Source organism: Hetaerina americana, unplaced genomic scaffold (genome assembly GCF_022747635.1).
Source record: "Hetaerina americana unplaced genomic scaffold, ioHetAmer1.1.p SCAF_21, whole genome shotgun sequence".
In the NCBI taxonomy this organism is placed as follows: Eukaryota; Metazoa; Arthropoda; class Insecta; order Odonata; family Calopterygidae; genus Hetaerina; species Hetaerina americana.
The window spans coordinates 2777540-2790489 of NW_027286775.1; the positions used below are offsets into that span (position 1 = coordinate 2777540).

The window sequence follows — 12950 nt, forward strand, 5'->3', positions numbered from 1 at the left end:
ATGAAAAATGGCCACAAAAACATTGTTTATAATAATTTACTAAAAATTTTACATTTTACAATAAACATATCTTTAGTAAGCATTGTGCTCTGAAGGAAAATGAACAAAAAACTTACTGCGGCAAAATTGTTTCGCTGCACCGATGCAGAGAGACATTAACTTTAGTTGTGTTTATGAGCCCTCAAGTGGCCCATAGAGCAATTAGCATTTCCCTCGTAAAGAATGTTTACCCTCATTGACTCAAGATGGCTGACTCAAGAGGATATCTGGTCCATATCTCTTCAGATGATGGCATCAATTGTTTCAAAAATTCTCCGCGATCCCATCCCAGGAACACGGGGGGGGCCTTATATACAGCACTTCAAATTTAGGCAGTATCCAACATTTCAAGGGAAAAAACTCATTGTAAGATGATAATAGCTTCCCCTCCGTTATCCATAATTGGGTTCTATCTTCTCAGATGAGGGTGTCAAATGGAATGTCTCAAAGACGCACCATGATAGCTAAGGACCTACTCTTTTCTGCTTAGAAACTAGAAAAAATTCTTTTACTATACCAAGCATTTATGAAAATTTCCATTAGCAAAATTTTCCTCATCGTCCAAACTATGTAGTTTCGACAATTATTGACATGATAAATGGAATTAAAAGGCCCACTTAATGTGAAAGAAAAAATTATAGCAGATTTGATGGGGCAGTATGTAAATATTCATAAAAATTCAAAAATTGATCATTATGAGACAAAGTTAACAAAACTTCTATAATGACGTTCCAAAAAAGAGGATTAAGCAAAAACATGAGAATTATTCAATTTCTTTTTATATTTATAGCCATTGAGAAAAGTGTCACCCGGAGCATAGCTGGCATTTTTGGGAAAATTCGTCAACACCACTCACAGGGACTTTGGCACTTTAATGATTAATAGTCTCTCAACAAGATATAAAAACGAAAATTCTCTGCAAAAAATTAGAGACATTAAGAAAGAGAGAGCCTCTTCCAAAACTGAAATGAATAGCATGCTATGAAAAGAGTGAAACGATGGAAAGAACTGTCCTGATGGTGTTAACATATTAAAAGACTTTTCCTTTCGAAGATAAAATGGAAGGGAACAACACATGAATGCTCATAGTAAAACCTATGAAAATGGAGAAATAGTTGAAAAGTAAAATCCAATCCTGCTCCCTACTCTCCATTCCAAAAATTTCTCCAATAGTAATTTCGGAGCATTTATTGAAAAAATAGGTAAAACCTCAATGGGAAAATAATATAAACTTCCAGTATGCATGACAAATGTAAATGTCATACCTGCCAGTGAATTAGACGCACCCTGATTTTTCAATTCAGAATTTACAAAAAATATTTGTCAGGCATAAAAGTTCAAATTATTTTTATTCTTACCACACACTCAAAACTATGATATTATTGAAATCTCTAATAACAGAAACCATTTTCTATAGCTGCTGCGGGAAAAAATACATAACAGTAAGTATTTCCCCACTGAACTGACTGGCGCTTATACGTCAAAATTATACCCATCATGTCCTCCTACTGATGAGACAGGAGAAATATGAGCAAGAGGCAAGCCTATGATTGGTGGTGGTGGTAGATTTAGGGGAGGCAACTGACATCTGAGGTCATTTGCACCATTAGGGATGGGTGGGAAATGAGGAGGGGTGGAGAGGAACCCAGGAATGGCATTAGCATACACTCAACGATAGACACCAAGGGGTCCAGAGCTCAACATCCCATCTGATCAATGACGTCACTTAAAAGCACTCTCCATAATGCACCTCAAGTAGGGATCACGATACCACTGAAGAAAGATCTGTGGCCTCAGGATTCAAACCCAGACCCTCTGGGTGGGAAGCCAGTATGCTAGTCACTGCACCAACCCAATCCCCATCTATGATTGGTTCAAGTCCAACTTTTCAAATAGAAAACAGTCAGTGGAAGTAGCAGTTACCTTTGAAGACTCAAATATATGGACTCATTACAGCTCAAAACTAAAAGCCATGGATTTTGGGATTCCTTAATAAAATATACTGGCTCATAAATAATTTACCATTAGCTACTTGAAAATGAAGGAATTGACCTCTATATGGATGATACTAATGTACTTGCGAACAATAGGGATATTGATAAATTTCAACGTGAGGTAAATTGATATATTTTTAAAATGGCGAGTTCAAAGCAACCTAACTTTGAATGCCGGCAAATCGAATTATATGAAATTAAAAAAAAATGACAAGGCTCTTATAAATGCTGTGTTGGTGATGAACAAGAGAAACATGTAGACTAATTAAATCCCTTGTTCCCCATACTGATGACCGCCCCAAAACGAATGAACTTGTTACAAAACAAGGGGGAAACTGGCAAAGACTTCTTTTGTTTCATAGGCTCATTTAACTTGTGCCGTAATCTTCTGGGGATCATCATTCATTCATTTATTATTGTTACAGCAAAAGGTGATATGGCTCATGGCAAGAGTGCCAAGAAGGGAATCTTGTAAACCCCTTTGTAAATCACTTGAAATTTTAACTTTACCTTGCTTAGACAAGTTTCACCTTCGAAAGTTTATTAGAGAACATTATTATCCACCAATGATGAATTCACCACATGGCAGCTGGGTGTTCATTTATCATGCCATGCAACAAAATTGTAAGGTAGGTGACCCTTCCAGTGAGAGATCATATTTTATAATCATCCCTTCAAAAATTTAAAATATCCCATCTTTACGTTTAAATTATATTCACAGTATAGACCTTACTCCTTACGTCTTATTGCACTGTAGAAGAATTTTTAAACTACAACAATAAATCCTTAGAATTACCCATATTTATATGTGACATGCTTTCTGACTTGCTCTAGATTTTATAATTCATAAAACACAACACGACTATTAAAGATATTATTATTATAAAAATGCTATTTTAAAGGAACCATCATATATCTAACACATTTTATTTCCATTTTTATGCTTATTTTATTTATATTCCATCTTTTTACTAATTTTATTCTTCAAATAAATTTTGACACAGGATAAATAAATACTATTGTTTGCATTGCTTGAAAGTTGTAACCTCCAATGAAAAATACTGCACACCAAAAACAAAGGACAGTTTAATCAATGCACTGGAGCATTGGGAGATAAAAAACAAGAAAAACAACATAAACCTACTAAACTACATTAATATTGAATGGCATTCCATCACTCTTTCCTTCTTAATTTGAATCTACCTCCCAAACAGTCCAGCCTTAGACATCTAATGACCAAATCCCAAGTAGAGATAACCATACTCAGACTATCCGACCAACCTCCTTTTTTCCCACCAAATTCACTCTCCTTATCCTCCCAGCCTCCCTCCACCATTGCACATACAGTTTTATACATTACATCTTGTATATGATCCATTTGCTCAACCTTTATATTATATACACGATGATAAGGCTCAAGCAATGAAACATGTGGTCAAGTAATGAAAAATAAATGGACAGAATGAAATCCAATATGCTTCTTAATTTTAGCATGAATGACACTAGAAGTGGATCAATAATATTTCTACTTGATCCTGAGCTCATATAACATCACTTGAGTCAAAATACTATTCCATTCCACAATGTGTATTTCTTTAATGTTTTAACAATGTCTTTTCCATGTCCATAACCACAAAATCACCAAACTTTGCCCCACCACAGTAAACATTACTTCTGCTGAGGGGAACCTGAACATCAGAAAATATTCTTATAATAACCATGCCTTTAAGTCAATTTATGCACTTTAACACATAAAAGTATAGGCACCGTACCCCTCATTTACATCACCATCAAAAGAAGATGCACTAATATATGCCCTTCATGTTTTAACAAATCATCTTTTGATGGCTGTGAATAAATATCTTAACAATTTTCGTGGCATTAAATTCAAATAAAAATATTCTAAACCGTAATTTCATTTTTAAATAGATATCACCAAGTCAATTTCTTTCTTATACCACCATCTATATTTTCAGCCCATTCATAACTATAGCTCTAATGAATTTTTTTATCACGGTAAGGTCTTGTTTTTCTTGCAGGAACACAATTTTCTCAGCAAAAAAGATTCACATTACAATTTCTGTTAAATTTCATTTCAAAAAGCATTTTAGTGGCTGTATTGTGTGCTGAATTTTTATAAGCAATAATTTAGCATTGTATTTACTTTTAAATGTAATTATTAATATTATGATAACCTTCACATTAACTGCCTTCATTCTAACTCCTTCAGAAGACTTCTGTTGTTAAAACTAAGGCATAATAACCAAAGGGTATTGCTTGATTAATAATGTCAAATTTGATTTTCTACACTACCAACCATTTGGGTGGTGTCCAGAGAGACAATGGTGCGACTCTCATTCTCTGGGCATGACACAGCTCCCGTGACACTGGTGCCACCACCAAAAGGTATCACCACCACGTTGTAACGATTGGCCAGTTCAACCACCTTCACCACATCACTATGACAAGCTGTTAGTTTCAATAAAGAGAGAGAATTTTCACTATTTACAATGGAACATAAAATGGTAAGGGATGAAGAGCCGTGAAAGTAAGAACAGAGATGTCAGATTATACACATAATATGAGGTGTACAAACATTAGTAATTAACTACAACTTCATAAAAATAATTATATACATACATATATAATTGGGTCGCGGTAGTCCAGGGGGTGGAGTGTTGGACTGCTGACCGGAGGAAGCCGGGTTCAATTATTATTATATATTTTTATTATTAGGTAATCTACCGGTTAAGGTAGGTTTTTGGATGGACATAATTACTAATTAAATAATTTGTGACCCCTAGCAAAACACAACATCCTACTTTACATCAGGTCCCTCTTCAGCTCTGAGTACTTGAACAGCAACGGTGATAATAGGCAACCCTGCCTTGCACCTCTTCCTAACACTGCCCAACCGGACTCCCTGTTTCCCACTTGCACCTGAGCAGTCTGAGACATGTCTGAGTCATGACACGGCACAGGGAAAGGAACTGGCCCCCCTACCCTGATGTGTGAATTTTCACATGCCGTATAGTGCTTAGTACTGGGTGAACTCTACCATCACCTACTAAACAGACCTTCGGGTTGATTACTGTGTTTATGGTTTATGTATAAAATATCTTCGAAATGGAACGCTCTTAGGCGACGCACAAATATATAAAAACATAGATGTAGATTTTTAGACTAAAGAGACACACAGAAAGGACACTCACAATATGATATTTGAAGTTTCGACGGCTCAGCTGTCGTCTTCAGAATGGCATTCTCGGGGAAGAGCGGAGAGGATGTGCGGGGGAGAGGTGGGGGAAGGAGAGGTAAGGGATCAATAGGAAATGAACAAGGGGTGGGAGGGGATATGTAGGCAGCCATATGATGCATTCAGTGGGCTTGCTCAGCCCGGGCGGTTTAAATGACTGGGCCACCCAAATACGCGCCATCTGGCAGGTTCTCACCTCTATTATACTAGCAGATTTGGGAAGGATTTCAATCACCAAAACGGAGAAGCAGTCATCAAAAGATTGATTGTGGGAAGCAGTGTGAGTAGGGATGGGATAATTAAGGAAGGTGGGAGATTTGGTGGAATATTGGTGGTTATTCATGCGGAGGGAAAGTTCGGTCGTGAATTCGCCCAAGTAGAGGGCAGGGCAGAAGTTACAGGAGAGGCGATACATAATATTTTTTGAGGTACAGGTGGCGAGCGGTTGGGAGTTGGTACTGAGTGAGGGGGAGGGTCTTTGAAGTTGACAACATTTGCAGCGTGGGCGGTTGCATGTTGTGGATAGGGGCGGGGGAGAGATGGGGATGATCGCAGTCGGTTTTGTGTACTTGAAGATGTCTCGCAAGTTTGACGGGCGTTTAAATGAAAAAGAAGTAGAGTGTAGGAATAAAAGTGATGTGGACTGAGTGTCATTAATAATTGGGAAGAGGTCGCGGATTAGATTCTTAATTTTTTAATTTAATTTGTGTGTTCTGGGGAAGAAAGTGGTGATAAGATTAGGGCATTTTGGGTGGTTTGGTTTGGGGAGGGGAGTGTATTGGGTTGACGGTTTGAGGATTTTACTGTTCAGCAGTTTTTCAGGGTACCCACATTTTCTGGGTGAGTCATGTAGCAGGTCCAAGTATTTCTGTTGGGAGGGGGTGTTGTTGCAGAGATGGAAGCCACGGATTGAGAGTATAGATATGTATATATGTCCCCTCCCTGGACTACAACCTTGGTGTGGTAGAAGGGCTTTTGCATTCGGATTACCCCTAGAGCTGTGCTGGCAGGAGTAATAATAGTTGCTCCTGATAGGGTCACCCATGCCAGATAGGTCAAAGGTTACCAGTCAGACGAAAGGTAGTCCACACAGCGTCTGCTCCTCAGTGAGGCGGCTGCAATGGCGTCTGACCCCAGTGAGGCGGCCAGTAAGTGATGGTGTCCCTTAAAAACACTATTGAGGAAGGCAATGGGAAACCACCTCAATTATTAAATCCCAAGATTTAAATAATGGACAATACACAGTTTTTGAGTCCTGGCAACTACGGGGTTCGGCCCAATCGGCCGTGTGTCGTGCCCGGCAGCGGGGGAGGCAAGGCTTCCGCGGTTGTCATCCTGCGAAACCCTTGCAAGGGAAAACCAGCAGCAGCAGGACAGAAGACGCAGGAGAAGATGAACAAATTAGTTAGAATAGGAACGTGAAATAATAGGACAATGATGAGGACAGGGAAATTGAAGAGTTTTAAGCGTGAGATGGAAAGGGGAAAAATAGATATTTTAGGTCTATGCGAGGTGAGATGGAAGGATAGCGGGTATTACTGGAGCGATCAGTATAGAAAAATATACAGCGGCGGGGACTAGAGTCAACGAGGGGTTGCCATAGTATTAAATGAAGAGGTAGGAAGAAGAGTAGTCAGCATAGAGAAGGTAACGGATAGAATATTACCAGTAGAGATAAAAGCAGAACTGACGGACTTGGTTATTATTCAGGTATTCATGCCACCAAGTAACTATAAGGAAGAAGAGGTTGATAGAATTTGCGATTAGTTAGAGGACATAATCGCATTTTTTCCTGCAGGGAAACATTTGATAGTGATGGGGGATTGGAATGCGATGGTAGGAGATGGAAGAGATGGTGATGAGGTCCGGGACTACGGTTTAGGCATGAGGAATGACCGCGGGGAGAAAGCAGTTGAGTTCTGCAGGAGACAGGGGCTAGTCATCACCAACACTTGGTTTAGACACCACAAAAGACGCAGGTATACATGGAAAATGCCAGGTGACTCAGAAAGGTATCAGCTAGATTATATCCTGGTTAGACACAGGTTTAGGAACAGTGTGATAAATTCGCACAGCTTCTCGGGAGCGGATGCGGACTTTGACCACAATTTAGTTATTATGAAATGTAGCGTCCGTTTCAAAAAAATAAGAACAATAAATTGAGGGGGGCAACAAATAAAGCAAAAGAAGCATGGAGGTAGACGCAGTGCAAGGATATGGAAAGTCTGCAGAGGAAGGGTGAAATCGGTGCACTGTACAGAAAAGTTAAATCTTTATCAGGAAGTAAGAAAGGGAGATCTATGCTAACAGTTAGAGATAAGGCGGGTAAGGTAATAGCTGACACAGGAAAGATACAAGAGAGATGGAAGGAGTATATAGAAGAACTGTATAGTAAAGAACTTCGACCAACAAAGTTAGACATTGAAAAAGAATATGACGCAGAGGAAAATAGCTTAGGTCCAGGCATACTAGACTATGAGATAGAAAGGGCATTAAGGGAGATGAAGCCGTGGGGGTGGATAACATTCCCGCGGAACTATTGAAATGTTCAGGAAAATGTGGGAGGAAGAGGCTATATGGGCTGATTTGTAGTAGTTATGAGGAAGGAATCTGGCCGGAAGACTTTGTGAGATCAGTTTTAGTTCCTATTCCGAAAAAGGTAATGGCTAAATCATATGAGCACTACAGGACAATAGGTTTGATATCCCACGCAGCTAAAGTTGTTCTCAGGATCATAAACAAAAGGATAGAGAGTTGGGCAAATGTTTACTTAGGGGATGATCAGTTTGGGTTTAGGAAGGGGAGAGGTACACGTGATGTCATTACAGTAATGAGATTATTAATGGAGAGGAATATAGAACACAACCAGGAGGTATTTGCCTGTTTCATAGCTTTCAAAAAAAGCGTTTGATAGAGTGAATTGGGAAAAACTAATGAGTATATTGCAGAAAATAGGAATAGATTGGAGGGAAAGGAGGCTAATCCGCAACCTGTACATGTCTCAGACTGCTCAGGTGCGAGTGGGAAACGGGGAGTCCGGTTGGGCAGTGTTAGGAAGAGGTGCAAGGCAGGGTTGCCTATTATCACCGTTGCTGTTCAACCTGTATGCAGAGGAAATGAATAAAGAGGCATAGGAAGAACTGGAGGTTGGAATAAAAGTGGGCCAGGAATTCCTCAAATCAGTTAGGTTTGCTCATGACCAAGCTTTAGTTTGTCAGTCAGCCAAGGGGCTGCAAGCATTGCTTCGTGAATTGGAAATTCAGTGCGACTGGTATGGGATGAGAATCAATATTAATAAAACAAAGGTTATGCGATTTTCTAGAAAGAAAAAGGCTAATCTAAATAGGAGGGCAAAAACTAGAGCAGGTAGAACAGTTTATGTATCTGGGTAGTGTTTTGGACCAACACGGTCAAAGTAGTAGGGAGGTAAGGTGAAGAATTGCGCTAGGCAGAGAGGCTTTCACAAGGAGGAGGGAGTTGATGACAGGGACGTTGAGTAAGGATATTTAGAGAGGACTCGTAAAAACTTTGATATGGAGCGTAGCTATGTACAGTGCGGAAACGTGGTCATTGAAGCGGGAGGATAGACGTAGACTGGAGGCTTTTGAAATGTGGGTGTGGAGAAGAATGGAGAAGGTGAAATGGACAGAGAAGAAAACAAATGAGGAAGTGCTTGGTATGGTGGGCGAAGAGAGGGGTTTGTTGGGAGCAATCCTATGGAGGCAGGAAAAGTGGCTGAAGGGGGTACTGACCGGCAGCGGGACGTTGAAGACTGTAATTGAGGGGAGAATGTTAGGCAAACGAGGAAAGGGAAGGAACAGGATAGGGATGTTGGACGGGATGACGGAGGAAGAAAGTACTCAGAGCTGAAGAGGGACCTGATGTAAAGTAGGAAATTGTGTTTTGCTAGGGGTCACAAATTATTTAATTAGTAATTATGTCCATCCAAAAACCTACCTTAACCTGTAGATTACCTAATAATAATAATATACATGGGGCTCGTGAAATTCACACATTAGGGTTGGGGGCTAGTTCTTTTCCCTGTGCCGGTTATGGTTTCCTAGTAAGATCTAGTACCCAAAAAATCACAAAGTTTGGGTGGAACTGGGGATATTACATTGTACTTCCATTTGATGCTTGCTATGTTGCCTACTTTCCAATATTCTGAGTTCATATGTCCTGCACATATTTAAGAGAGTTAGTGACTGGCGCATTCTCTCTCCATACCCCATGTAAAGCTGATCTATTCTCTACCCACTAGGACTTGACGTGTATCAATTTTGTATCAGCCCCGTCTCTCAAATTAACCCATTTTTCTTTTTATTGAGCAATCAATGAATGCCACTTGAGACAGCCATTGGCTCTCTCTAGATACACTAAACAAACTTTTGCAACATTTGAAGACCTGATACTTTCTTTGGAATTATTTATCGACTGGAAATATTTTTTAAAATAAATTCCAGTACAGAAATAAAAAATACAGTGCGTTTCCACAGAGAATTTTTGCATGAAGACCTGGGTTTCCTTACAGCGCAGCATCTTCAGGAACCTAAAGATCTTACGCTGTAAGAAAACCTAGGTTGTAATAAAAATAAATTCTTTGTGGAAACGCAAAGTGTCTTCTTTCATCAACTGTTTATATTAGCATCTTAGTGTTTTATCAATGAGTGGAATAGCTTATGCATTATGATGGAGGTGGCTTCTCCTTAATTTTTTTTAATACATCAAATTTTATTCCTACATGGAAAATTTGAAAAACTTAAGGAGGGCAAGGTGCTTAATAAGGTTGATGCTTGAAGGAACGCACGTTCGATGGATGTTTCTGGTGGTGCTTGATGGTGCTCATACTCGTATGTTGGTCATTTTCTGTCTTTCGTATGAAAAGGCTTAAAAGGTCTAGTTCTTTAAGGGGCTGTCCAAAACTTTCCATTTGGGAAGTATTCCAATGCTATAGAAATGCTCCATCATCTAAATCAACAACATGATTATTCCAATGTAATTGTTCAATACCAGATCAATTATTTAATACAACTGACTTTAGGTTGCAATATTTTGGTTTGTACTCGAATCATTTTCATTTGCTTGCTTAAAGTCAATCCTACAGAATAATTTCAGGCCACATATTTTACAATCATGAACACCCAACCCAAAGGTGACAGAAAAACCACCTTGATGGGAAATAAATGTACCCTGTGAAGGGCATTACCACAACCACCGAAACCAACCCATGCCATCCAGCCAACTTTTATTCCTTGACTACACAACCTTATATTCAAATTCTGGTTAAGTACTGTGGCAGCAGGTAAAGTAATAAGAGCAGGAGTTGTGTCAGTAAATCTCTGGTTCAATCATTGGATTGAAATGATTATGAATTCTGAATAGACAAAAATAACATACACAATATGAATTAAACAAGAAGGAGCTCTTTGTTTGATGAGAAGCTAAGCCAATGCCAGGGCATCTAAGGCTTTGAAGACCTCGTGGGATTGCTAAATATTTTTTTAAATTATTCAACCCTGTATAAATCATTTGTTTTTAAGCAGGTATTTGAGAGACAAATGCACCCAACATTTTCAACGGTCATTTTGGATTATTACTTTTGCCCTGTGTTTTCCAGTCAAGGATGTTTTTCTGAAAATATAATGACTAATCGTTTCCATTGAGTTAAAACAATACTACCCTGGCCTCAAGGAAAGTTGTACCTTGAATCTGGATATTTGTACGTCTTTTAGGAATATATGTCAGTAAATTGTCCCAGTTCCACTAACTTATGTATTCAAAATATTTCTTACCATTTTAATATTTAAATGTCAATTTTAATTTTCATTTAAATCAACCACCACCTGAGAGTCAAGAAACTTCATGCATGAATTTGAAAAGGATGTGAAATTCGGTGATGCTTGACGTTTCCGGTCTAGGAGCCGGTCTCTTCGTCAGCAATGAAGAATAAACACAGGCACATTTATTATAAGTGAATTTCTCTTAAGTGGTATAATTAAACCTAATGAGACACAAACCTGGCCACACCACAATGTCAACAATCCGGGCAAAATGACCCTTCCGAAGGACAAAAATGTCATGTAGTGTGTGCCCATGAGACCTCACAAGCCTATCAATGCCTTCCATGGAAAATGATATCCCGATCTCACTAAGACCATCCAAAAAGTCTGCGAAAAGAAAACCATTTCTTTAAATAATAAATAGCTCATGGAATTGAAGTAATAGTTGAAAACTACTCTTTATTCGTCGCTTGAAGGCTTCCGAATGTATCTTTACCTTTGTTGATAAGAGGATGGGGAAAATCTTCGGACTTCGGCAACGGTTGAGGCAAGTTTCTCTTACCGAGATCAGCATTGAAAATGTCTTTCACCCACTGGGTAAAATACGGCAACGTCAATTTCCCAATCGGATACCTATGAATACGGATATACAATCTTTCAAAGTAAATTAAACTCTACAATTTTCAGAAAAACCTAAGATTGTAAGGTTTCATTAAAACTAGTTTAATACTCTCACCTATTGCCGGTAAACTCAATAACACCGTCTTTCACAACAAACTGTGAATCTCGGTAGCCCCAACCATTCCATTTCAATACTTCTTGCCTAAGAATATGGACCAACGCTAATCAAACTATATAGTTTAATTTCAATAATTCACCAAATGAGCAAACAATATGAAATCAATTACACGGTGCCGGCTACGGAAATTCGGCCTAAAGATAGTATGCACAATGTGAGTCACTACAGCTAAGGCACTATCACACTTACCTACTCTTCGGTATAACACTATTTACAGGTTTACTTTTTGCGGGTTGAAAATAACATTCTCCGTTTTCAACCCGATTAGTTTCCTCGGATAATTTTGATTGATTAGAATCGGAACGGGTTTTATAACTATTAAAACATAATTGTTTGCCAACTAAAATATGCTGTGGGCTGGCTGAAATACCTGAAAGCTGCTTACTGTTTGCACTCGCGGAAATATGTCGAGCTATTACTCGTAGTCTGTCCTCCGCTGCCATTTCGAAATTATTATTCAATGCTGCCCAAAACAACACGCCCCGCACAAATTACTAAATCACTCCCACAAATTTGGCGTTGCCAACCTGTGGGATTTACAAGTTATCGAAACAACGCTCCACGGAAAACTGAAAAGGTTCAATGAGAAGGCAAAATACATAAAATTGCCCGCTACCCTAGAAATGCTGCACTTGACATCATTATGGTTATGATATCATCGGTACAGCACTCTGACGCAATAATTGATTAACATTTTGATTGAGTAAAATTATTGCGGGGATTAATGGAATTTTATGTCCAAACATGGAGCTGCAAGAACCAGACCCGAAGCGAATTGCGAAATCCACTGTATTGAAAATTAATAATGATATCTCGAAGATTACGAACGAGTTTCAGATAGTCACGCGACGGGAGAATGAGACTCATATCCGGTGATAGGATAGAGTTTGATCTAGGTCTCACCCTCGGGAGGAATTCCGCGGGATTGTGAGCGACGAGTATTAGCCCCCTTAGGTTTGGGCTACCCCCTTACGATTGGACCTCATGAAAATACTCATTGCAAAAACGAATTGAATTAAAGATATGTGAGGTCGCCCATACTTTGCTCTTGAATAGAAGGGTAAATCGAATTTTCCGAGCAG

General features: G+C 39.0%; 1 protein-coding gene across 1 annotated transcript in view; it reads right to left on the bottom strand.

The window, feature by feature from the left end:
• The window catches only part of Agps (alkyldihydroxyacetonephosphate synthase), a 32159-nt gene extending 19656 nt beyond the window's left edge, over positions 1-12503 (bottom strand). Inside the window, exons 1-5 of the mRNA XM_071586216.1 lie at positions 12058-12503; positions 11806-11892; positions 11566-11702; positions 11307-11456; positions 4351-4502 (exon numbers count right to left, since the gene is read on the bottom strand). Coding sequence (XP_071442317.1) covers positions 4351-4502; positions 11307-11456; positions 11566-11702; positions 11806-11892; positions 12058-12311 — 780 coding nt within the window. The 5' untranslated portion in view covers positions 12312-12503. The remainder of the gene's footprint in view (positions 1-4350; positions 4503-11306; positions 11457-11565; positions 11703-11805; positions 11893-12057) is intronic.
• Between the last annotated feature and the right edge of the window lie 447 nt (positions 12504-12950).